Source organism: Mustela nivalis, assembly GCF_964662115.1.
Source record: "Mustela nivalis genome assembly, chromosome: 8".
Taxonomy (NCBI): domain Eukaryota; kingdom Metazoa; phylum Chordata; class Mammalia; order Carnivora; family Mustelidae; genus Mustela; species Mustela nivalis.
This window is the reverse complement of record NC_139027.1, coordinates 63,250,408-63,277,886: the sequence shown is the minus strand read 5'-3', so window position 1 is coordinate 63,277,886 and position 27,479 is coordinate 63,250,408. Positions and strand designations below refer to the sequence as shown.

Here is a 27,479-nt window from a genome sequence, read left to right as displayed (position 1 = left end):
TTGCTATCGTTGTCATACATTTCATTTTTATAAAACTAATTAATATGTAATTAATTCCACAATGCAGTTAACTATGGTACTTTAAAAAATCAGTTTTATTTCAAATTAAAGGAAGAAGAAAAAGTCTTAAATATCCCCATTTGAGTTTACAGTTGGTTCATTTCCCTTCCTCCTGGAAAAATTCCTTTAGGGGCACCAAGGAGGCTCAGTCGGTTAAGTGGGCAATTCTTGGTTTCAACTCAGGTCATAATCTCAGGGTGCTGAGATCAAGCCATGTGTCAGACTCCCCACTCACTGGGGAATCTGCTTGTTTCTCTCTCTGACCCTCCTCCCATCCCTGTTCTTTCTCACCTTCCCGCTAAAATAAATACATAAATCTTTAAAAAAAAAAAAGTTTGATTAACATTTATTGTACTATAGGTTTCCTGGAGACTAATTCTCTCACTTCTTACCTGTCTAAACTATCTTTATTTCACCTTTACTTTTTTTTGGTGTGGGGAGAGGGGGAACTATATTTTACTTCCGAATTTATTAACATTGTAACATAATTGCAACAATAACAGAGAGCTCCCATGTACCCTTCACTCAGCTTCCCCAATGACCATCCTATAACCATAGTATAATTTTCAAAACCAAGAACATATTAACTACCTTATTTGGTCATCAGTTTTTTTTTTTTTTTTTTTAAGATTTTATTTACTTGTCAGAGAGAGCGAGCGAGAGCGAGCACAGGCAGACAGAGTGGAAGGCAGAGTCAGACGGAGAAGCAGGCTCCCTGCGGAGCAAGGAGCCTGATATGGGACTAGATCCCAGGACGCTGGGATCATGACCTGAGCTGAAGGCAGCTGCTTAACCAACTGAGCCACCCAGACGTCCCTGGTCATCAGTTTTTACATGCATTTGTGTGTATGTTCCTATACAATTTTACTATATGTATAGAGTAACCACCACAATTACTCTACAGAACTGTTCTAGAAAGAAACTCCCTTACAAAGAAACTTCTGTGTGTTGCTTTATAGGGGCACCTTCCCCCTTATCCTAATCCCTGGAAAGCACTGATTTGTTCTGCATTAGTATATTTGATATCTTCAGCATGTTGTAAAAATCAAATTATAAACTACATAACTTGTTGAGATGGGCTTTATTTCATTCACCATAATGCTCTAAAGATCCATCTGAGTTTTGCATGTATCATAGTTTAGTTCATTCCTTTTTATTAATAAGTACATAGTATTGTGGATGTAGTGTTGAACATGTGAGTTTCCACTTTTTTACCTTTCACCATTTAGTATGTTAGCTATAGATTTTGGTAGGTGTTCTTTATCAAGTTTATAAAGGTCACTTGCATTTCTAGTGTATTCAAGTTACCATGAATGGGTACTGATTTTATCAGATGGTTTGCTTTATCAGTTAGTAATATAATCATATGATTTTTCAGCTTTATACTGTTGCCACGGTGGAAGACGTTTATTAGCGTTTGAATCAAGACACTGAACTAGTCTTTGACTCCCTGAATAAACCGCACGAGGATATGGTGTATTATTCTTTTCACATGTTGCTGGATTCAATTTGCTAGTATTTTGTTGAGGACTTTTACGTCTGTTAATGAGAACTATTGGTATACAGTTTTCTTTTTATTCTGTGTCTTTGTCTGGTTGTGGTATCATGGCAGTGCTGACCTCCTATTTTCTGGAAGAGAATGAGTAGAACTGCTGTTCTTTTTCTTTCTTTCCTGCTCTCTTTTTTTTGGGGGGGGGGTGTTGTTTTTAAAATGTTTGAGAATTCTCCAGTAAAATCATCTGGGCCTAAGGATTTTTTTCCTTTTTAACTATGAATTCAATATTAAGAGTGGTCAAACTTCTCTGCAAAAAGCCAGATAGTTAAATATTTAGGTTTTACAGGGTCACATGGTCTCTGTTACAACTATTGATCTGTGCATTGTAGCACAAAAGCATCACGCACAATACATAAACAAATGAGTATCAATGAGTTCTAACAAAATTTTATGGCATGTAAGTTTGAGATCCACAAAATACTTTCCCAACCATTTAAATATGTAAAATTCATTCCTAGTTGGTAGCTCTACAAAAACAGGTGGTGGGCTGGATTTGACTATCGACCACAGTTTACCAACCCCTAATCTATTTCATCTTGAATTATTTTTGATTATTTGTGGTTTTCTAAGAATTGGTCCATTTTATATAAGTGGTCATATTTTTGTGTAGAAATGTTCATAGTATTCCCTTATTTAAATCCTGTAAATGGCTGTGGAGTCTGTAGAAGTACTTTCTAGATATTGGGAGTTTTTCAATTATAATTGGTGTTTTTTAAAGAATGAGCTTTTTTCTCTTTTTCTGTTGTCAGTTTCACTGATCTCTGCTCTTCTTTCCTCTATGGATTTTTCTAGTTTCTTGAGATGGAGACTTAAGTCTAATTATTGAATTGAGACTTCTCTTTTTTCCTAGGTATTTAATATTATAGATTTCTAGCACTGTGTTAGATATATTCCATATATTTTGATATATTTTCATTTACTTCAGTATGTTTTTATCTTGTGTCTCTGACCTTTCAGAAAAATGTTAATTTTTTTGAGATTTTATTTGAGAGAGTGAGAGCAAGCTGGGAGAGGGACAGGGAGAAGGAGAAGCAGGAGCAAGGAGCCTGATGTGGGGCTTGACCCCAGGACCCTGGGATGACCTGAGCCAAAGGTGGACACTTAACCAGCTGAGCCACCCAGGTGTCCCAAAAGAATGTTTTTAAATTTTCAAGTGTTTGTGGAGATTTTCCTATTTTTTCAGTTTGATTCTTCGTTTATTTTCTCTTTTCTTTCTCTAGTTTGTTTTTAACCCTTTCATTTTTTCCTAATGTAGTATTTAATGCTATAAATGTCCTGTTAAGTCCTGATTTAACTACATCCCATAAATCCTCATGTATTATATTTTTTGTTTAATTTTGTACTTTTTCATGAGACTTCTTTCGATACCCTGGCTATTAGAGCTAATTGTTTGAAGACTTTTTTTTTCCATTTTCTTTGTTACTGATTTCTAATTTATGTTATTATTTGAAAATACACTTTCTATACTTTTTAAATTGTTAAGGTTTATTTTATGACCCAGGGTATGATCAGTCTTGCTGAATGTTCCAATGGCAATTGAAAAGAACATGCATTCTTCTGTTTTGAGGTGGAGTTCTCTATAAATAGCACTTAGATCCCATTGGTTTCTGGGGCCAGTTTTTTTCTATAGCTTAACTAGTTATCTCTCTTGTAGTCTGTTAATTGCCTAGAACAGGGTTTTCTATTTAGAAGGATGTGGGGTATTGCCTTTTCTTAATGCATGGCAATGATGGGTCAGTAGGCTCCTCTCCACATTATCCCTTGAGTATCCGCAGCATCTGGCAGGGAGGGAGAAGTACCACCTCAGTTGTTCAGGCTGGAAGTGGCTGACAGGGCTCTGTCTCATAAATAACCCCAGTGGGAGAGGATACTGCTTTGTTAGTGTGGGGATGGTCTTGCTGACAAGTCTCTGCTTCAGTCTCCTCAGTGAGGGGAGGCAGGTGTGCTCCCTGGTTAGCTGAGGGTGGCGATACATTGACAGGACTCTACTCCCCACTTTCCACACCACCTCGTGGGAAGTAGAGGGGGGAGGGGGACACCTTTTCTCATGGTATTCATCTAGAGTATAACAGGTATAGTCAAAGTATTCTGAACTGTATACTTGCCCTCTGGCTGATCCATTGTTCAAAGACAGCAGGCTTTTCTTGGAACTTTTTGATCTGTGTATATTCCTGTTTCAAACTGTAGACCACATTATAGCCCAGGCTGGGTTAAACAGGCATTAAAAAGGAAGGGGGTTGGAGTTAGACTAGTGGCTGTGTCCTTCCTTGTGGAGTAAGGCCCTTATCCAGTCTGCCTTCTATTCTACAACTTGGAGAAAGTTCTGTTAGTTGCTTTTGTCTAAAACTAATTAGTAGTAATTAGAAGAAGGAATTAAGTTGAATGTACTTACTGTCTTGTCTGGAATTAGATGCCCCTCACCTTCACTGTGAAGGGTTAACTGGATATGGGATTTTTCATTCTGAACTTAAAGATGCTATTTCCTGTCTTCTTGTTTGTTTGTGTTTTCTAGTAAGTTAACAGTTACTCTTACCATTGACATTCTTGTATGTGTCTCTTCTTGCTGCTTTTAATATTTGATTCTTTATTTTTGGTTTTCTAGAGATGGCTGTCTTTATGTTTATTCTGCTTTGGGTTCATTGAGGTTTTTTGTTTTTATCTCTGGGTTGATAATTGTCATCAAACTGGAAAAGTTTCAGCTCTGATTTCATGCCCTTAATCCCTCTTCTCCTTCTGAGATCCAAATACATGCAAGTTAGAATAATTTACCTTTTCTCACAGCCCTTTTCTGAGGCCCTGTTTTTTCAGTTTAGTCTTTTATCTTGCTGTGCTTCAGTCTGATCCTTTGCCTGGCCTCTAGTTGATTATTAAACCTAACTGGTGGATTTTTAATTTCATGTACTGTATTTTTCCATTCCAGAAGCACTTTGTAGTTCTCATTTCTCTGCTGAGTCTCCCAATCTGCTCATTAGTTATGTTTAACTTTTCATTTAAGTCTGTGAACATACTTACATAGAGGTTTCATTGTCTTTGTTTGGTAATTTCACCATCTGGGTCACATCTATTTCTCTTCTTTTCACATTTTCCTGTTCCCTGTGTGGTAAAGTTTTATTATGAGCTGAATATTGTGGATGCTAGTCAGTTCTTGAAACTCTACATTTTCCTGTATTCCTTTAGAGAATACTGACTTTTATCCTGGTAGGTATTTATTGGTGGGTCAACGTGAGTCATGTCCTTACTTCTGTTTAGGCCTTTTGGAGGCTGATCTAAGGTAAATACCATCTGAAACTGTAGCGTAAGATCTGGGCTGTTTTCCTTGCTTCAAGAATCACAGCCTTGTTTATTTTCTGTGCCTGATAAGTTGCTTCATATACTTTGTCCAACTCTCTTATACTGTATACTTTATTTCATGGGCTTCCACAGCAGGAGGGGAGGTCAGATGCCCATTATTCATGGCCAGAACTAAAAGGGGTGTTGGTATTTTTCCTGTCTCTAATTGACTCTGATATGCATTCGAGGCTAGTAACTTGCTCAGAATTCATGGTTTCTGAACAGCATCACTGTGGACATACGGAGCTGGGTTAAGGAGCTGTCCTGTATGTACACTGTAGCACAAAACTCTCACAGGTTGAGAAACACTATACTAGCAGAGTAGATCACTGCATACCTTAAACCCCTGCAACTGAAAGTGTGCTGAGCCAGCCAGCTGCACTGGCATTACCTGGAGCTTCTCAGAAACAGACTCTAAGGTCTCCTTCATGTCTGACCTTCTGAATGAGATCTGCATTTTAACAAGAACCCAAGGTGATTTGTATGCGTTTTCTAATGTTTGAAAAACTATGCCATAGATCAGACTTTTTCTTACAGAGACAGATAGTAAATATTTTAGGTTTACAGCCTAATCATTGTCAGAACAATTCAACTCCACCACTGCAATATAAAAGCAGCCATAGACAATACATAAACAAATGAGCGTGGCTGTGTTCCAGTCTTTATTCACAGAACAGGCAGCTCACAACATTTTTACAGCCCATGCCACAGGTTCTTTTCCAAGCAGATCACTCAGTGCACTGAAGACAACTGGTAGTTAAATCCTTAGGTGAGTGCTTTCCCATTTGATACTAGTTGTTGCGCTTACAGAGAGACTGGGTACGTGGGTTACATAGTAGACAATTTTATCTTGAAATTTTAGTAGCTTGACTTCTGTTCTTACCTTGATGGGATGTCATCCATTTCCACATATAAGTTATATATAAATGCTACTGAAGTTAGCTTACCAGTAGCCTCAGCCTTTAAAAATAGACAATTTGATGGCATTATCTCTTTTTTATTGTGGAAGAACAATGCTTGAGTCCACAGGAGTAATTATTTGCACATTTTGCCTTTAGCAAATAAAGCTGACAAAACTTTTTTTTTTTTTTTTTTTTAAGTAGTCTCCATGCCCACATGAGGCTTGAACTCATGACCCTGAGTTCAAGAGTCACATGCTCTATCCTGGGCCAGCCAGGTGCCTCTAAAGTTGACAGAAATTTAGGAAAATTGTGATAGTGTATCTTTATTGGCTCTCGGGTAGTAAAGAGTAATTTAAAGTTAGTTATTTGACTCCCAACAGTTTCTTCTAAGTAGAAGAGCTAAAGTATCTTTAAGACATCTATTTTGTTTTATATACCTTATGTAGAAGTAACTTATCTTCTAAAACTCTGTATCCTTAAAGTGACTTTTGTGGGGTAAAAAAGGCTCTTTGAAGAATGGTTGTTTAGAGGTCAAGAAGGTAGCTATCGTGAAGAATGATGGTACTACATCAAATGAAGATTGAAATATTTTGTCTTGTTTATAAATTTCTTCTCTTCCAAGTTACTTGATAAATGGTACAAGGAGAGGGCAGGCCAGGACACTGAGGTAAAGCAGAAACAGAAAAATCTCCCAACAAGCTAAGAACAGGGAACTGACTCTCAGAGCTTTGGCCAATAGGAATGATGTTAAAAAACATTTAAGAAATTTCTGGAACTTGCATGTATCAGTATCTGTTCAGTCCATAGTGGTTGGTCTCTTCCTAGAGCATTCAAAGAGATATGCCACAGTATCCACCCTGGGGCAGTTTCCTCTGGTTAGAAATAGCCTGTTCCCTTACCCAATATGTGGCATGTATATTGAGTAAAGGGTGCCATGTCATGATAAATGTTGGGAATCACTATATTATTTTTAAATCTTTTAAAATTTTTTATTGTGGTAAATTTTGCACACATGAAACTTACCTCAACTGTAAGGTTTAGTAGTGCCAAGTATATTCATACTGCTGTATAACAGATCTCCAGAACTTTACATCTTGCAAAATTGAAACTCTAGACCCATAAAATACCAACTTCCCTACACTTTGACAACTACCTTTTTACTTTGTTATCTTGACTACTTTAAATATTTTGTATTAGTGGAATTATGTATGTCCCTTTGTGACTGGCTTATTTTGCTCTGCATAACTTCCTTAAGGTTCATCCATATTGGAGCATGTGGCAGGATTTCCTTTAAGGTTGCATAATATTCCATTATTTTTTTTACCACACTTAATTTATCCATTCATCTACCAATAGATATTTGTTTCTCCCTCTTGGCTACTATAAATAATGCTATGATGGGTGTACAGATAGGTCGGCAAGAAGCTAAATTGATTTCTTTTGAATATATACCCAGAATATGGTAATCTGACTTTTAATATTTTGAGGAACCTTCTGTATTGTTTCCCTTAATGAAGGCACCATTTTATAGTTCTACCAAGAGTATACAAAGGTTTCCAGACATTTTCACCATTTGTTACTTTCTGTTCTTTGGATAACAGCCATCCTAAAAGACGTAAGATGATCTCTCACTCTGGTTTTGATTTGTATTTCTCTTACAATCTGTGATGCTGAGCATCTTTTCATACGCTTTTAGAGAATTGCCTATTCAAGTCTTCCTTACATATTCTGGATAGAAGTCCTTTATCAGATAAGTGGTTTGCAGAATTTTCTCCCAATCTGTGACTTGTCTTTTAATTTTTTTAAAATGATGTCCTTTGAATTTAATATATGACAACGATTTACCTAACTCTAGGACACAAAGATTTTGTTTTTTCCTAAAATTTTTAGATTCTAGCTATTTTATTTAGGTCTAGGTCTACACTTTTTGTATAAAATGAGGTAGGGGTTTTTTGTTGTTGTTTGTTTGTGTTTTTAATCTTTCTGCAAGGATGTCTAGTTGTCTCTGCATCCTTGTCAAAGATTATCTGTCTCCATGGACTGAATTGCCTCGGTACATTAGTTGGAAACCAATTGCTCATATACTGTCTGGATTTCTCTAGCTTTGTGGTCAGTTTTGAAATGGAGAAGTGTGTCTTTCAACTCTGTTCTTCATCAAGGTTGTTTTAACTATTTTCAGTTCTTTGCATTTCCAAAGCCTGCTAGGATTCTGAATGAGATTGTGTTCAATCCTTTTTTTTTTTTTGCTGGACAGTAATTGCCCTATGTAGTCACAGTTCCTGGCTGGGGTTGCTAAGATCTGAGTTCACATATACTAGATCCTTGCCATGGGTCAGCTGCTGATTCTTCCTAAGAAATGGCTGCCTTATGAATTCCACAAATACCTGATTTTTCTGAGTTTACTCATTATGAAGATATCCATTAAGTAGATACCTACCTCCAGAGGTAGACCACTTGATCATACTTGCCGTATACTGTGTTCCAAGTCCCTACCAAAGTACAAGGTTAATGTTTATCTTCATGAGACTCTGGCAGAATCTCTTCACAAATTTTGTCATATGCTTCTAGACATTCCAGCTCAACACTGTATTATTTGTAGAGCCTGCTTGTTTCCTTTTTGGCTAGGAGACTAGAATGAGCATCTTTTCTTGGATCAACTTTCAGGACAAATAAGGACTTTAACCAGCTGTCTTCTCAAGGTCTGTTATTGGAAGACATCATTCTCTGGAGCCTGGGCAGGAGACTGCTCTGAGGACATAGAGCACTGCCCCTACCATCTTGTTTGCTGTCTTGGCTCCCTTGGAATCACTAATTATTAATGACCAAAAAGCTTTCTAATTATGACTGTCTTGCCCATCGACGATTAAACCCAGTTTTTTGTCTTGCCAAGAAAATTTAGTTTTCATATTTCATCATATGTTTAGAGGATAAATTACTTATGAGACAGCGTATTTCCTGATTTAAAAGGACCTATCAGTTTAACTAGATTTCAGTTGCTTAATGTGGTATAAGTACTTCTGTAAACTCTATAATGTAAGATCCAGGACCTAAACTCAGGAAAAATATACAAAAATTTGTTCTTTTTATGTAACATGTATTTAGTATTCTTACAGAATACAAAAATACTAGGATAACTCAAACCTAACAATATACGTATTTTTTTTTCTATAGGAAAGCACAAGAAGACGACAGAAGTACTGTAAGTCTCAAGAAATTCTGAATGAAATAAAAAGTTCTCCACAACAATCCAGTAGCATACAATTCCCAAATTCATTTTATGAATCCTATCAAGATTCTGCCAGTCCAGACATAGTCAGTAATTGGAGATCTTCATCTTGGTATACACACACGTCTACAACTGGTATGGAGATGACAGACTTTACTCTGAGTGAAGAGATGAAGGCAGACATGTATTACTACGGCTTCATCATTCTTTTTCTTTTGACTTTAGTATGTCTTGCTTTATATCTTCTATGACGATATCAAATAAAATCCTTTGGATAATTTTTAAAGTTGCCAGTTCTTCACAGAAATGTTACATTCTTATTTCAGGATTTCCTTCCAGACATTTTCAAGGTAATTGGCTTGTAAAAAGAGAATACATTTTAACACATTAAGTTTGTGGACATTCTAAAAGTAAGATTGCTTTATGCTAGAAAATGGGTGTCATGATACACTTTGGAAAATACTTTTTTGGCCAAAGGAGCAATTTAAAAAACAATGTTATTCATAGGGACAATTTTATTTTTTTTAAAATATATCTAGAAGAACAGAAGTAACAAAATGTTTAAGATAGATATGTATGTAGTGTATCAGCTTACCCTCCAGAACATGTTACTATAAGCTAGGCACACTTTATGAAATGTGATTAATGGTTTTCTTACCTTGCTACAATATGGGCATTCACCAAATATGATGTTAAAACTCTGTCTACTAGTCGGTAGTCCTCTCAACCACTGTAGGTTTTAAAAAGAGAAGATAAAGGGAGAGTGTCAGCATGACTACAAATTACAGATACTCCAAGTATTTTTATTCCCAAACATTGACCTTCTTAATTTTCTTTTAACAAAAAGTAAGGGGAACATTTCCTGAGCCAATACCAGACTGGTAATATGCTGAATAACAAGGGGAGACCAGCATGGATTTCAGGGTTTATACCACTGGTTTATAGCTAAATTATAGGCCCCTTTATGTACTTTCTCAACCCCAAAAGATACAAAAATAATGCACACAAGTCCATGGGGTTCATAGACCCCACCTAAAATCATTACAAATTAAGAACTCCTGCTGTAAAAGATACCATAGGCTCTTGAATATTTAGGTCTTAATCACCAATAGTGGGTCAATTCTCAATCCATTAATTAGAAGCATGAGGCAATCCATTTTTAAAAATTAAATGAATATTCATTATTACAAAAAAAGCACGTTCCCTTAAGAATATCTCTATAATTAGACTTGATATTTAATGGTTTTATGTAAGGTAAATTGACATCTCCAAGTTCTCCATTGTTAACACCAACTGCTAAGTGCAAAGATGGTAGGTGATATTAAGGAAGACAGGAAGCACTATACAACTGAAAGGTGCTCTATATAATCAAGTCAACTGTGCACTAAGATGAATGCTATAGAGATCAAGTGACTACACAGGAATGAAAGCAGACTTCACATATAGTAAATAACAGTAAATAAAATGTCACTGAGAGTTCTATCACACTTTTAGAGCATAAAATACATTCTTCTCAATATCAAATGATTATTATATTTATTTTATACTTAAGTCTACTCTGAAAAGTAATAGATACTCAATAGTGCTACTTCCCTTTCACCTTATTGCCACTACTCCCTCTTGGATGAGTCTACAGAGTTTGCCTTGAGTTACAGGAGGCCTTAAACAGTCCAAGGTACCACTGATTTCATTTGTTAGCATCAGTAAACAGTCCATGAATATATTCTGGATACATTTTCTCCTTTCTTGGGATACTTTAGGACATTTCTTCACTTACTAGTAACCAGGATGAAGAAATAAAAGCACATGGGCATCTGGAAATCAACTGATAAAGGGGCCAATGGCAAAAGAGATCACCATTCACTAAACAGAATTTACACTCTGTGTATTTCAAATATGCATACTCCCTATGTCATGGTAGCCAAAAAAAGCCTTGCCAAGGTTATTTTTATTTTATTTCTACCTCATATAAGCATATTTGATGGAAAGGCTGTCCACACTGGGAGTTATCACACACTTGATCAGGAATGCTGCCATCAAGCTGATAGGCATAACAAATCCCACAATCCATAGAAAAATCCTTCAAAAGAAAACAAATATTGATAAGTATATGTGTTTAAAACATACACGTAACATAAAAGTGAATATAGTATAGATAAATATTAACTTTTTATAAAGTTTTTTATAAAGGTAGCTATATGACTGTTTAACACCTTAGAAAAGCTATTGCTAAGAAGAGTGCTTCCTTTTTCATCCAGTAAGTAATGCACACAGATATACTCAAAATAAATTCTATTTTGGGCTTAGATAATTTCTCCATATTGTACTTCAGTATAATGCCATTGTAGTATGAAAGAGAAGAACTGACATTTGATTACTAAATTTCAAAATTCTGTAACTAAAGGAATTAAAAAAAACATCCCTACCACTTTAACCGTCTGCAACCCCAGCTACTTTATCAAAAATCAATTCTAAGGTTATTATTTTTACAACATAGTAATGTCTATTCATTTTTAAAAACTGTACTGCCACCTTTCACAAATAACATCTAGTTAATTAAAACTTTATTTCAATCATCCATAAGTAGATAGTAACAGAATATCCAAACATCTCATTAGCTACTTTGGACCTTTCCCCCTATTTTTAATAATAAAGATGTCTGTCATTAATCACGTTATTGCTGCGAAGACCATGAAAAAAGTATACTTAAACCACTAATCAAAGGTTAACAAGTTCTTTGATGCTACTGTTGCTTGCAGTTCAGAAGTCTGTTATAATATTCTTCCAACTCCCTCCCTTTCAGCCTCATTTTTCTCTGGTGTCTAAAAGAAGAACATTTAACTTTCATTATGCTATGCTGTTTGGAATATCAAAGCACTGATAAAACTTACAGATTTTTCCATGTTAGCACGAGCTGGAAAATCTATTTCTAAAACATCTTTCAAGTTTTGTAACAGACTATTTTCTGGATCCCTGAAAGCATAAAAAAAATGTGTTGTTAAATTTGCAAAATAGAAAAAGAACAATTGTATTGCAGAGATACCTACCACAAATGTATGTTTCTGCTCAGCTTAATTCCCAGAGGTTTTACCACTTCAGATATAAAAAAAAAAAAAAAAAAAAAAAAAAAAGTTTAATAATTTAGCATCGGCTGTTCTCACTTTGTAAAGACATTAAACACCGAATTTTTTTTTTTTTTTTTTTACTGAGCTATAATTGGCAAATAACATTGTATTAGTCTTGGGGGTACAACATAATGATTAGGTATATGTACTTATTGCAATACACTCACTACAAAGGTTAGTTAACATATCACCACTTGTAGTTACAAAGTTTTTATTTTTTTGATGAGAACTTTTAAAATCTATTCTCTTAACAACTTACAAATATAAATAGTTAAATACAGAATTTCCTAATTACTTGGCTGGAAAATCCAAATCATATTTTTTAAACATCACAAAAGTACATAGTTCAGAATATTTTCATTTAAAACGATTACCAATAATTACTATTTCAGAATATCTTAACAGTGCAAGATAAGAATTTTATGACCCTGTTAAAAACATTTAAATATGAGATCTCATACCATGATCTGCTCCAAGAAAGCAGTACTCAGGAAGCATACTAGGATGCCTGGGGTCAACCTCTATATTTATTGAAACATTATTTCCTAAAATAAAAGAATATTGAAGTTTATAGAAGTAGAAAAGTTCATCAAACAAAAAATAAAGGGGCATCTATCTGGTACTTACTATACCAAATGATTAGCCAATGTTTTATAGTTTTTGTGTAAGTATATTAGTATTTTACAGTCTAAGAGAAATAAATTTTGAAATTATGATTATGACTAAAGATTTGGCGATCCACCCAAAGTTTCAAAATACACAGTCAATCCACTGAGTTACTATAATTTATACTAGAATTCTGGTCAGAATTCTATTATACATTAAAAAGTTACCTATAGAGTGATAAAGATCTTTAACATTAAAAGAAATCATAAGATTAGGAAATTGTTATCTAAATGACTTCCATGACTTTCTTGAAAAGCAGAACTGCGGTCAAAAATTAAAAGACCAGAAATACAATAAATGGTAAAGACAAACATGTTTATAACTTTTTAAGAAGTTTTATCAAAACATTTTCTAAAAATAATCACTTTCAATGTAACTGGACTAAATTTTCCAATCTAATGACACAGGGTTTCAGAATGGATTGAAAAAAAACACAAGACCCATCTATATGCTGCCTACAAGAGATTCATTTTACACCTAAAGATAGCTGCAGATTGAAAAGGAGGGGGTGGAGAAACACTTGTCACACAAATGGGTATCAAAAGAAAGAGGGAGTAGCCATACTTACATTGGACAAATGACTTTATTTTCTTTAAATTCAGTCATTATACAATGTATTACTAGTTTCAGAGGTAGAGTTTAGTAATTTATCAGTTGCATATAACACCCAGAGCTCATTACACCAAGTGCCCTCCTTAAAGCCCATCACCCAATTATCCCATCCCTTCACCCCATCCCTTCCAGCAACCCTTAGTTTTTGTCTCCTATGATTAAGAGTCTCTTACAGTTTGTCTCCCTCTCTGATTTCATCTTATTTTTCTATCCCTTCCTTTATGATTATCTGTTGTTTCTTAAATTCCACATATGAGTAAAATCATAACTGTCTTTCTCTGACTGACTTCACTTAGCATAATACCCTCTAGTTCCATCCACAATGTTGCAAATGGTAAGATTTCACTTTTTGATGGCTAATACTCCACTGTATTTATATATACCACATCTTCTTTATCCTTTCATCTATTGATGGACACATCTGGATTCTTTCCATATTTTGGCTATTGCAGACACTGCTGCTATAAACATCGGGGTGCATATTCACCTTCAAATCACTGTTTGTATCTTTTGGATAAATACCTAGTAGTTCAATTGCTGGTCATAGGATAGCTTTATTTTAAACTATGGACAAACTAAACTTTAAACCAAGACTGTAACAAGAGATGAAAAAGGGGACAATCTAACAAGAACATCTAACAACTGCAAATATTTATGCACCCAAAGTAGAAGCACCCAAATATATAAAACAATAACAAACATAAAAGAACTAAGTGATAATAACAATAATGGTAGGGGACTTTAACACCCTACTTTCATCAATGGACAGATCATCTCAACAGAACAGCAACAAGGAAACAATGGCTATGAATGACACATTGAACCAGATGGACCTAACAAATATTCAGAATATTCCATCCTAAAACAGCAGAATACACATTCTTTTCAAGAGCACATGGAACATTCTACAGAATAGATCACATATTAGGTCACAAAACAGACCTCACCAAATACAAAAAGACTGAAACCACCCCCTTTTTTAGTCAATGCAATGAAGTCAACCCACCTAAGAAAAATTGAGGAAGACCACAAATAAATGGAGGTTTAACAACATGCTACTCAACAATGAATGGGGTCAACCAGGAAATAAAGGAAGAAATTTAAATAAATGGAAATAAATGAAAGTGATAACAACAGTCCAAAACCGTGGAGATGCAACAAAAGTGGTCTTAACACCGAAGTATATATGGCAATACAGGGCTACCTCAAGAAGCAAGAAAAATCTCCAACCACCTAACCTTAAGCTTAAAGGAGCTAGAAAAACAACAATAAATGAAGCCTAAAGCCAGCAAAAGGACAGAAATAATAAAGATTAAGACAGAAATAAATGATAAACTAAACAAAACAATAGAAAAGATCAATGAAACCAGGTGCTGTTTCTCTGAGAAAATAAAATTAATACAGCTCTAGCCAGACTTGTCAAAAAGAAAACAGAAAGGACCCAAATAAATAAAATCACAAATGAAAGAGGAGAAATAACAACCAACACCAAAGAAATACAATTATTAGAGATTGTGAAAATTTATATGCAAATAATTGGGACAACCTGGAAGTGGATAAATTCCTAGAAACATAAAAACTACCAAACTGGATCAGGAAGAAATAGAAAACTTGTACAGACTGATAACAAGCAAAAACATTTAATTAGTAATCCAAAACTCCCAGGAAACAAAATCCATGGCTAGATGGCTTCACAGGTGAATTCTAGCCACAGCAATCAGAAAACAAAAAGAATTAAAAGGCATCCAAATCAGCAAGGAAGAAGCCAAACTTTCATTCTCTACAGAACACATGATATCTATATAGAAAACCCAGAAGACTCCACCAAAAGACTGCTGGAACAGATAAATGGATTCAGTAAAGTTGAAGGATACAAAATCAACATACACAAGTCTGTTCCGTTAATATACACCAATAATGAATCAGCAGAAAATGAAATAAAGGAATCAACCCCATTTACAACTGCACCAAAAATAAGATACCTAGGAATAAACCTAGTCAAAGAGGTGAAACACCTGTACTCTGAAAACTATAAAACAATGATCAAAAAAACTGAAGATGACACAAAGAAATGTAAAGACATCCCATGCTCATGGATAGGAAGAACAAATATTGTCAAAATGTCTATACTAACCAAAGCAATCTACACATTTAATGAAATCTCTATACTAACCAAAGCAATCTACACATTTAATGCAATCTCTATCAAACTACCAACATTTTTCACAGAACATAAACAACCCTAAAATTTATATGGAATCACAAAAGACCCTGAATAGCCAAAGAAACCTTGAAAAAGAAAAGCAAAGCTGGAGGCATCAAAATTCCAAACTTCAAATTATATTACAAAGCTGCAGTGATCAAAACAGTATGGTAATGGCACAAAAACAGACACCTAGATCAATGGAACAGAATACCCAGAAATAAACCTACAACTATATGGTCAACTAATCTTTGACAAAGCAGGAAAGAATATCTCATGGGAAATGATGATGGGGAAACTGGACAGAAACATGCAGGAGAATGAAACTGAACTACTTTCTTACACCAAACACAAAAATAATTTCAAAATGGCTGAAAGACGACCTAAGTTTGGGACCTTAATCCATAAAAATCCTAGAAGAGAACACAGGCAGTAATCTCTTTGTGACACTGGCCATAGCAACCTCTTTCTAGAACTATCTTCTGAGACAAGGGAAACAAAAGCAAAGATAAACTATTGAGACCTTATCAGAATAAAAAGCTTCTGCAAACAGAATGAATCCACAAGACTAAAAAGCACTGTATGGAATGGGAGAAGTTATTTGCAAATGATATATCTGATATAGGGTTAGTATACAAAATATATAAAGACCTTGTGAAACTCAATACCCAAAAAACAATCCAATTGAAAATGGGCAGAAGATATGAATAGACATTTTTGCAAAGAAGACATACTGATGGCCAACAGACACAAAAAGATGCTCAACATCACTCTTCATCAGGGAAACAGAAATCAAAACTACAGTGAGACAGCACTTCACACCTATCAGAATGGCTAAAAAACAACAAAAGAAACAACAGGTGGTGGCGAGGATGTGCAGAAAGGGGAACCCTCTTACACTGTTGGTGGGAATTCAAACTAATGCAGCCACTCTGGAAAACAATACAGAGGTTCCTTAAAACGTTAAAAACAGAACTACCCTACAAACCAGCGATTGTACTTCTAGGTATTTACCCAAAGAATACAAAAATACTAATTTTAAGGGATACATGCACCCTGATGTTTATAGCAACATTATCTACAATAGCCAAATTATGAAAACAGCCCAAGTGTCCATCAACTGATGAATGGATAAAGAAGTAGGGGTATAGATATACAATGGAATATTACCAGCCATTAAAAAAAAAAAAAAAATGAAATCTTGCTGTGGCACTATGTGGATGGAGCGAGAAAGAATTACACTAAGTGAAATCAGTCAGAGAGAGATAAATACCATATGATTTCACTCATATATGGAATTTCAGAAAACAAATTAGCATAGGGAGATAAGAGAGAGAGAGGCAAACCAAGAAAAGAGACTCTTAACTATAGAGAGCAAAGTGATGGTTACCAGAGGGGAGGTAGGTGGTGGAATGGGTTAAACAGGTGATGGGGATTAAGGAGGGCACTTGTGATGAGCACCCAGTATTGTATGGAAGTACTAAATCACTATATGGTACATCTGAAACTAATATTACATAGTAGGTCACCTGGAATTTAAAAACTTAAAAAAAAAATAAGTAATACAGAAATAAAAAATATTTTGAGTTCTTTTGTTCCATTATAAGTTAACAATGGATTCAATTCATATTAAATCAGATACTGTTTATTCAATAACAAAACAACTTACCTAGTTTATGGAATCTAAGAAAATCTATTTCTATTTGGCAGTAAATTCCTTTATAAATTCTACCTACTGGAATATTGTAATAATTTCAGAAATGTTACTATTTCTTAAAGGTACATTAGTATAACTATAAGGTCTATTTCGATTTTTTACAGTAAAAATGGCTTGATAAAGTTTATACAGTGTAACATTAGCTTTTGGCTAAGGTTGGCAACAATATGAACACAATTACAATAGATCTGACAAAAGGAGATAATCAAGTAAAACAAAATGACTACAAATCATTCCTGAGAAAAACAAAAATTGTAAGTTAACTTACAGTCTCATTTGTTTATACATTCGTTACCATGAGCACAAATTCTGTATTAGCCTTTAGCAATGTCATGTACTAATGGCTCCAGAAAGTGCTTTCACTTAACAGTGGGTATATTATTTAATATATTTCAATTACTTTGCTGAAAACTTGGGTCTTAAAAAGACAAATCAATGCCTGAGGCAAAAAAAAAAAAAAAAAAAGAGCTAAAAGTAAATATAGAGAGAGTGAATAAAAAACCAAGTTGTCTATGCTGAACAATGAAAAATATAATAAAAGGTATATTTAATCATTACCTGATCAAAATAATGATTTAAATGGAGCTATGAAGAAAATTAATTACTACACTCCTTTGAAGAAAATGCTTTCATTCTTAATATCTATTTGTTCACAAATACACCATAATTTGTTAATTATTCCAAATTAAATACCGTTAGACTTTTTAGACGGAGTAACAATACTACTTGCAGAACTGCTTGCACAATGATACCTTCCTTTTCTCATAATTACATGTTACTTCCTTTCTCCCAGATAATCTATTACGCCTGGGGAGAAACTACAAAAATTGCTAATGTGGATATGATTCACAACAGAATTTCATAACATCCTTAGAAATATATGCCTTTTAACAATATATTTATTTGGGCTTTCAAGGAAAACAAAAAGGAAAGATATAAATAGGTATCTTATAATCATCTACACTACTTACTGTGAACTCAAATATAGTTTAAAACATCTAAAATATTGAGAGGTTGAACTCTAAAACTGACATATTGCTTTTTCATAATGAAAATACATAAAGCAATAATTTTATAATAAAGAGAATATGGTAATGTTACAAGGATATTTACTGTTCTATCACATCTTATTCATTAATATCATGTTATTTATAGTAAAGAAAATACCTAAAATGCTTATTATTTTGTGCTTTCTGATTATTCTTTAATGGCAGGCATGGCCCACTTCAGCTTCTTTTATCCTCTAAATTTTGTCAGAAAATATTCCCAGATCTGTTCATATTAATCTTGTCTAGTCTCATGGATGAAGACTTCATTATTATAATTTTTTCCCTAAGTCATGTAAGTTTTGAAAAATCTGTTTCACTATTTCTGTGCTAATTAAAAGCTAATTAAACAGTATCTCTGAATGATACTTCCATTGATCATCACCTTTTATAATGAAACACCTCAGTGTTTGCCCTTTTCTCCTGAAATAGTTATTCAAATACATAGTAATAAATCACAGTTCATCCCAGTAAGTTTTAATAGTTAACTTCATGCAAAAAGAAGAGTCTCACCTAAGAGTCCAATGTCCTGTTTGGGCCCATTTTCCTAATTAATACAAAGTACAAACGCACACACACAAAGTCTCCTTAATCCTTTTTCTGTACCTAGTGCAATTCTGCGTGCTGTCGCACTCCGGGTAGGTTTTTCTGGCTCAAGCACCCAAGTCTTCTCATCGATTTCATCCATAACATCCCAGAATGCCTTCAGTGATTCTAAGGCTGCCAAAAACTGACCGTAAATGCTTATTAAGGAGCTCTGTGAAAGACAGATAAAAGCTGCATAAGTTGCATGATGCTCTTATCAACAGCAGATAATCTTTCACTTAAAATACAATTCAATTTAGAAATTTTAAGCTCTGTTTCATTTTAGCTGAAACTACTCAAGTAAACAAGAGTCAACTCTCTCTGCTTCACCTCTCTTCACCTCCATTAGCATTGACAGAATTTTCTATTTGTCATTGGGACTGTGCATCTTGCCAGAAATTGTTTTTTAAAGACCATATTTATTTTTACCATGATGCATTCTGCACTACATTTATAGAACAGTAATTACTAGTACAACATGTATGTACTTTATTAACGGCTATATTGTATATGTATTGAGCATAGTCTCTATACAATTTTACTATGAAAGTTATCAAGTTATCTAATATGCAGTTATCAAGTTAAATGTAGCGCTATTTGTAATTCAATTAAATTACTATTTTTTAAAAAGATTTTATTTATTTATTTGACACAGAGAGAGAGATTGAGATCACAAGGCAGAGAGGCAGGCAGAGAGAGAGGGGGAAGCAGGCTCCCCACCAAGCAGAGAGCTCGATGTGGGACTCGAATCCCAGGACCCTGGGATCATGACCTGAGCCAAAGACAGAGGCTTTAACCCACTGAGCCACCCACGTGCCCCATAAATTACTATTTTTTTAAAGATTTTATTTATTTGTCAGAATGGGGAGAGAAAGAGTAGTGTGCACAAGCAGTGGCAGCGGCAGGCAGAGAGAGAAGCAGATGCCTGCTGAGCAAGGAGCCAGATGCCGGACCTGTTCTCAGGACCCCGGGATCACGACCTGAGCCGAAGGCAGACACCCAACCATCTGAACCACCCAGATATCCCTCAGTTAAATTACTTTTGAACATTATTAACTTTACAGACTTATTTAGGCAAAGAGTATAAAAAGGTTCTACATATATTTTCCCACAAGGTTTTTATTGATTAAAATCAAATAATAATGGAATACATTTTTTGTAATATAGATCTATTAATGAGAATAATGTGGATGGGGAACAATGTTTAATTGGGGCTAAAATTTAGTGATCCCTTTATCAAAATCAATTGCAAATGTTTATCTGTTAATGTCTGTAATGAAATTTTACTTGTATTAACCCTGAAAATGTTTTTTCACACACATAGGCACCTTGTGGAATATCTAGTACTGACAAATACTGATATAAATCCAGAAGCAAGGATTTTAATAGAGACTATTCATTACTAAGAAGACATCTGTAAATTCCATGAGGTTCCACTTTTTTTTTTGAGGTAAAATCAACATATGTTATATTAATCTCACGTGTACACTCCAATTTATTATTTGTGTATACTGTTAAGCAATCACAGTAAACCTAGTTATCTGTCACTGAAGTTCCAAAAAAAAATTCTGCCCTTGTGATGAGAACTTTTAAGATTTACTCTTTCCAACTTTCGAATATGTAATAAAACATTGACTGGGTTTTACATATTTCTGAGAATTCAAACAAATTACAAATAAGATTTCTTCTAATGTTAAGTTTCTAGCCAACATCTGAATTCTGTATTTCAGACATTAATCTTTCATAGGAATTAACAAATACATTTTCAGTAATAATAAAAACTAAAGCCATTTTTTTTTTTTAAGGATTTTGTTTATGGTGGCGCCTGTGTGGCTCAGTGGGTTAAAGTCTCTGCTTTCGGCTCAGGTCATGATCTCAGGGTCCTGGGATCGAGCCCCACATTGGGCTCTCTGCTCAACAGAGAGCCAGCTTCCTCCTCTCTCTCTGCCTGCCTCTCTGACTACTTGTGATCTCTGTCAAATATATAAATTAAAAAAAAAAAAAAAAAGAAAGAAAAAGGATTTTGTTTATGTATTTGAGAGGAAGAGAGAGCACTATTGGGGGGGGTGGAGAGGGAGAAGGAGGCTTGATCCTAAGACCCTTGGATCATGATCCAAACTAAAGGCAGATGCTTAACCAACTGAGCCACCAGGTGCCTCTACCATTCCTGATTTTAAAAATCAACTCATCATTACTTTCAAAGTCAACAGTTTCTTATAAAGTAGTATTTTAATGTCACCACTATTTATTAAATATGTTATACTAAAAACAAAACTAAAAGTTTAAAAAGAACAATTAAGGATCCGGGCGCCTGGGTGGCTCAGTGGGTTAAGTCTCTGCCTTGGGCTCAGGTCATGATCTCAGGGTCCTGGGATTGAGCACCGCATCGGGCTCTCTACTCAGCGGCTAGCCTGCTTCCCTTTTCTCTCTGCCTCTCTGCCTACTTGTGATCTTTTGTCAAGTAAATAAATAAAATCTTAAAAAAAAAAAAAGAGAACATTTAAGGATCTTACTGTTTCAAAGAAGCAAAACATATTTTTAAAAAGTCACTGAAAATAATATTACAAATGTATTTATCCCAAATAACTGATACAAGTCAGCAATGCAGTATACCCTGAGTAACGTGAAAAGGAAGTACTTCCTTAAAGGTATACTTTGTACTTACACATGCTTAAGGCACACCTAGATGAAGTCATGGCTCAGTTTCACAAAGCCAATTCAACTCTGCAACCTTCAATAAACAGGGGCCGGTGGGTGGGGGGTGTGTGAGGTAGGTTAAGTGTAGGAATAAAATCTTGAAGGTAGAATACTTGTTCTCTTTTGTTATGCCATACTTATCTACAAATTTAGATGCCAAACAAATCAGAAACCAAACTCCCAAGTTTTGTTATTAAACATGCCACTGTTCTTTAGATAACCAAACAAGAAATCAGCTGTGATTTCTTTTTACAGCTAATACATTCAATAACTAAAGACCTTTTTTAAATTTCATTTTTAACATATTTCTTGGTAACTCTATTTACCCTAGTATTACTATTTACTATTAAAATAACCCCCTCGCTCTTGTTTCCACATCCAGACATACCATCACTGACTTACCGCAGCATACCCTACCTAAAATGTAAACTGAACTTATCAGTCTGCCTCCGAAAACCATTCAAAACACCTTCTAACTGGATGTTTTCCTCTCTAGTCATAGTCCCCTCAAGCCAATTATTTATATTGCAATTAGGTTGATATTTGTGTTCTGCAAACCTGAAAGTGTAACTTCCTGGCTTACAACAATGTAAATGCAGTTCTTCTCAAAGTGGTATTTTTTCTTTGTTATACCACCACTTAATGACAGCAACACAAATTCCAAGATTTAAGTAAACTGAAGTCAACTACCTGACATAAAAGTAATTATTTGTGAGCTTCATCATTTTATTTCTTAAGGCTACTATTAGTTAACAGGTAGCTTGCAAATTGTTTTATGTTACTGATTAAAACCACAGTTCTTTATCATGGCTTGCAATTAACATTGTTTAATATGCATCCATAGTTATGTTTACACAGAGTAAACAAATACTTCCCAAGCTTCAGTAAGGATCTTCTCTAACTACAATCTCAAATTTCTATGATTCCCAAATTTCTTTAGGCCAGATAGAGAACTCCAGAACTGCTCAGCTATCACTATATAGATGATCTCCACATGGCTAACAGACGTATCACATTCCTATTGCTCCACACTGATGTCATTCCTTTCTCTAGAGAAATCTTCAGATACATACACAACAATACAATTACTGGACAGTATGTTGATTTATTAATAACTTTATTGAGATATGAATGATACACAAGAACTGTACATATTTAACATGTACAAGCTGATGACTGTGTCTATTTTTGCTTTGTTGCCTGTGCTTCTGGTGTCAATCAAGAGATCATTAGTGAGACTAAGATCAGGAAGTATTCCCCCCTGCTTTGTATTTGTAGTAGTTTTTAGTTACAGGTCTTACTATTCAAGTCATTAATTCATTTTTATTTTTGTGTACAATGCAAGGTAAGGGTTCAATTTCTTTTTTTGTTGTGGAAAGCCTACTTCCCAATACTATTTGTTGAAGAGACTATTCTTTTTCAAAATCAGAACAATAATGTCTCTTTTTCTCCACTTATAGCTATATCTGTATAGAAATCTAAATTACCTATTTCATTGTTAAGCCATGGAAAAACTAACCAAAAAAACCAAAAAGTCACAAAATGTTTTTTCACAGTGGCATCTTTCATTTGAAAGTAAGTATGCCAAAACACAATGTCCATTTCTGGTGTGCCTGACTGTAAATGAAATCCTAAACATAGCTCCACTTAAAACTAACTCTACATTTTGAACAAATAATAAAAAAAAGTCATCATCATATTTTACTACACAGTCATGTGAAGTGGATACGTTATTATTTTTATGTTCTAGACAGAGTCCAAAAAAGGTGAATACTGAGACACAGAAACATTTCTCTTGGGAATTTCAATGAACTTAGGAGGTAGACCTCAAAACTAATGTATCGGTAAGCTATCTGAAAAACGGGTTTTTTCCCAACTGCTCATTTTATCCAATAAATCATTCACAAACTCTTATTTTGAACTAACTTTCCTACTGAAACTGGAAAACAAAGCCCATTTCTAAATGTAGTTTCAAACAATGCAAAATTCTACATATATAATCATAAATGCAAAAGGAATGTACACTATATGGCCAAAATTAATATCAAAGCTAAATATTTTACAAGAAGAAAAGTTTTCTAAAAAATTTTTTCAAAAATAAAAATTGCCAAGTTCCCATTTTTTTAATGTAAGGAGTTTCACATCTCACCAAAGCTACTTTTTTAAGATTTGGGGGGGGGGGGGTTGTAGCAGAGCAAATTTACAATGTGCAAAATGAATTTAAAAATGAATCAAATAGGGGTGCCTGGGTGGCTCAGTGGGTTAAGCTGCTGCCTTCAGCTCAGGTCATAATCAGGATCCTGGGATCGAGCCCCGCATCGGGCTCCTTGCTCAGCGGGAAGCCTGCTTCTCTCTCTGCCTCTGCCTGCCTCTCTGCCTACTTGTGATCTCTGTCTCTCTCTCTCTTTCAAATAAATAAATAAAACCTTTAAAAAAATTTTTTAAAAAATTAATCAAATAAAGCAAAATTCAGGAAAAAAGAATACTGACATTAAAAAGTAATACTAAAATAAAACATAAAATGTAGGCAAAGCTGTAAAACAATCTTAACTCTCCTATGCTGCTGGTAAGCATGTAAAATGGCACAATACTTTTGAAAAGACCTAACACCTTCTTTATTTATTTATTTTTTTAATTTTATTTATTCCTTTGACAGAGACAGATCAGAAGTAGGCAGAGAGGAAGGCAGAGAGAGGAGGAAGCAGGCTCCCTGCCGAGCAGAGAGCCCGATGCGGTACTCGATCCCAGGACCCTGAGATCATGACCTGAGCTGAAGGCAGAGGCTTTAACCCACTGAGCCACCCAGGTGCCCTAACACCTTCTTTAAATTAAACTAAATATACTCCTATCTTATGACCTAGCAATTCCACTCCAATAGAGGTGAAAAGATTCGTCCATAGAAAGACTTATATAAGAATGTTTGTATCAGTTTTATTCAAACAGCCGAAAATTAGTATAAGTCCAAATGTCATTTAATAAAAGTTAGAATAAACAAATTCAAGTATATTCATGTAATGGACTACCACTCAGGAATAAAAAGAACAAACCACTGATACATGTCACAACATGGAGAATTTTAAAAATATGCTGGGTGATGAATGTTTATAGCAACAATATCCACAATAGCCAAACTATGGAAAGAACCTAGATGCCCACCAACAGATGAATGGATAAAGAATGTGGTATATATATGCAATGGAATACTATGCAGCCATTAAAAGAAATGAAATCTTGCTGTCTGCAATGACATGGATGGAACTAGAGGGTATTATGCTGAGTGAAATAAGTCAACCAGAGAAAGACATTTATCATATGATCTCTCTGACATGAGGAATTTGAGAGGTCGGGCAGGGGGTCATGGAGGGAAAGGAAGAAAAAAATGAAACAAGATGGAATCAGGAGGGAGACAAACCATAAGAGACTCTTAACCTCATGAAACAAACTGAGGGTTGCTGGGGGCTGGGAGGAAGGGACAGGGTGGCTGGCTTATGGACATCAAGGAGGGTATGTGCTATGGTGAGTCCTGTGAATTGTAGAAGACTGATGATTCACAAACCTGTACCTCTGGGGCAAATAATACATATGTTAATAAAAAAATACATATATACTGGGTGAAATGAGGCTATCTCCAAAAGATGATAGAAGTCTGAAACAGGTAAAAATAAGGCCTAGTTAAAATAAAAAATAAAAACAACAACAGGGATTACTAGTAGGAGATAAAAGAACTGAGATAATGGTAACACTCTGTATCCTGAAAATGGACTGCATGAATGAGTATATTCATTTACAGATATTTATGTTATGCACACTGGAATTTATGTGTTTCACGGTTCCCATATTTTACAAAGAACTAAACTTTTGTAAAGGTAGATACGCTGAAGTATTTGGGGGAAAGATCTTTGGACACCTGCAAATTACTTTGAAAGGCACCAAAACTCAAATCAACTTAAGGATGGAGAAATGCACAAATGGAAAGACAGGTGATGAAATAAGAACCATAAATGTAAACTCTAAAATCTAGGTGGTAGGTACATGAGAATTCATGATAAACTTTTTCAATGTTCCTGTACCTTTGAAAAGTTTTAATAAAATGCTGGGGGAAGGCAAATTATAGAACTTAAGTGTGAGCTATTTATTGTAACAGAAATTGAATTCAATTAGTTGAGTTGGGTTATAGACTAATCTTTCATTTTTTTTCAAATATTCAGTAACTGACTTTTAATTCTTTAGACCTATACATTTAAAATATTTAACAACCTCTCCCAGAACAAAACAGGAATATTTCCTAGAAAAAAGCTCACTGTATAAGGTAAGTTATAATCTTTGAAAAGTCTGTAACAGATATTCTTAACCAGAAAAATCAGAAATTTAGGTGAAAAAAATACATTTTTATATTCTTGACGTAAAATCTAGCATTTCCTTCAACAGATTCAGATAACAACAAATAGTATCAATACCTGTAACTTTCTCTACAATAAAAATTATATTGCAATCACCTAAGAAACTTCAACACTAATATCTAGATTCCATTGTCAGCCTTTCCTTTTTAATTAACCTTGGTTCAACGTGGCCTTGGCTTTGGTACGTCTAAAAGCTCCCCAAAGGATTCTAACGTGCAGAAAAAGTTAAGAAAGACTAGTAGAACAATGAATAGCCATCCCTGTTGTAGTCCAAAAGTTACAGGATCGTATTTCTAAAAGATTTAAACAATTTATGTAGCACGAGACAAAGATGAACACTACATAATGACAAAGATAAGAATCCAGCTGTACAGATTTATGTACCCAACAAAGGAGCACCTAAAAACACAAAGCAATCATTAATAGCCAAGAAAGGAGAAACTGACAGTAATACAAGTTGAGGACTTGAACACTTCATATACATAATTTTGCATTCAGAAACAGCAAAAACACTCGTTCTTTTTTTTTTTTTTTAAAGTAGTTTGCTCTATCTCTCAGAGCCAGTGAATGATGGATCTAGCTTCTTCATACCCAATTCTACCTGATTATAAAGTGTATTACCTCCCTACCTGCTGACACTTAGCAGGAGCTGAAGAGATGCTATCCTCTCAAGATGTTGGTTAAGTACCTGGCAACTCCAAGATAAATAATGTGGGTGACAAAAAAAAAAAAAAAAAAGTACAGAAAGCATAACACCCAGTCCTTAAAATAAAAACTGACCTAAATAATGCCTGGGGTATAATCTTTAGAAAATTTGTATGCTGATGTCCAAATGTCTCTCTCTCAACTTTATTATCACTAGACTTCACTGTGGGATGAGGAAGGACTTGGTCATTGAGGGGAGGTTCCAAATATATTTGTGGCAGGTAATTGCTTATGTTGCCTATTCTGACGAAATCAAGAATGGTGGGGTGCAGAGGGCAAAAATGGAAGTAGAGCCAATGTTGAAAGGAAATGAAAAGCAATGTATACAGGTGCTCATACAAATTATTCTGAAGGAAGAGACTGGGGAGGGTGGGGAGGAAGTGGATAATTGAGGAAAGAAAGAACCAAACTTGAGAGGGCATTAGGAAAGAAACAGGTAAGAGACACAGACACTGCCAACCATTCTGTGGTGAGGAAAAGAATACCAGCAAGGACCTCACCTCTTTCTCCAGAGCTGTTCATGGGTGGCTGCTGGCTCTCAGCAATCCATGGGAGCTGCTGGGTGGCCTTAGACTGCACTTTCCTGGCATTGATTTCATGACCCCATCCCCCCCACCCCACATTGTAACCTGGACTGGGAACACAAAGGC

At 34.9% G+C, this 27,479-nt stretch overlaps 2 protein-coding genes across 9 annotated transcripts in view; one reads left to right on the top strand and one right to left on the bottom strand.

The window, feature by feature from the left end:
• VRK2 (VRK serine/threonine kinase 2) overlaps positions 1-9,353 on the top strand; it is a 119,824-nt gene extending 110,471 nt beyond the window's left edge. For all 4 annotated transcript variants that reach the window (XM_082744354.1, XM_082744353.1, XM_082744356.1 and 1 more), the window contains one exon: positions 9,019-9,353. In XM_082744354.1, the coding sequence (XP_082600480.1) occupies positions 9,019-9,324 (306 nt within the window). In that variant the 3' untranslated portion in view covers positions 9,325-9,353. The remainder of the gene's footprint in view (positions 1-9,018) is intronic.
• The window catches only part of FANCL (FA complementation group L), a 304,302-nt gene continuing 285,743 nt past the window's right edge, over positions 8,921-27,479 (bottom strand). For all 5 annotated transcript variants that reach the window (XM_082744360.1, XM_082744361.1, XM_082744359.1 and 2 more), the window contains 7 exons: positions 19,049-19,199; positions 12,660-12,743; positions 12,121-12,166; positions 11,965-12,046; positions 11,037-11,153; positions 9,732-9,803; positions 8,921-9,431 (listed from right to left, as the gene is read on the bottom strand). In XM_082744360.1, the coding sequence (XP_082600486.1) occupies positions 9,396-9,431; positions 9,732-9,803; positions 11,037-11,153; positions 11,965-12,046; positions 12,121-12,166; positions 12,660-12,743; positions 19,049-19,199 (588 nt within the window). In that variant the 3' untranslated portion in view covers positions 8,921-9,395. The remainder of the gene's footprint in view (positions 9,432-9,731; positions 9,804-11,036; positions 11,154-11,964; positions 12,047-12,120; positions 12,167-12,659; positions 12,744-19,048; positions 19,200-27,479) is intronic.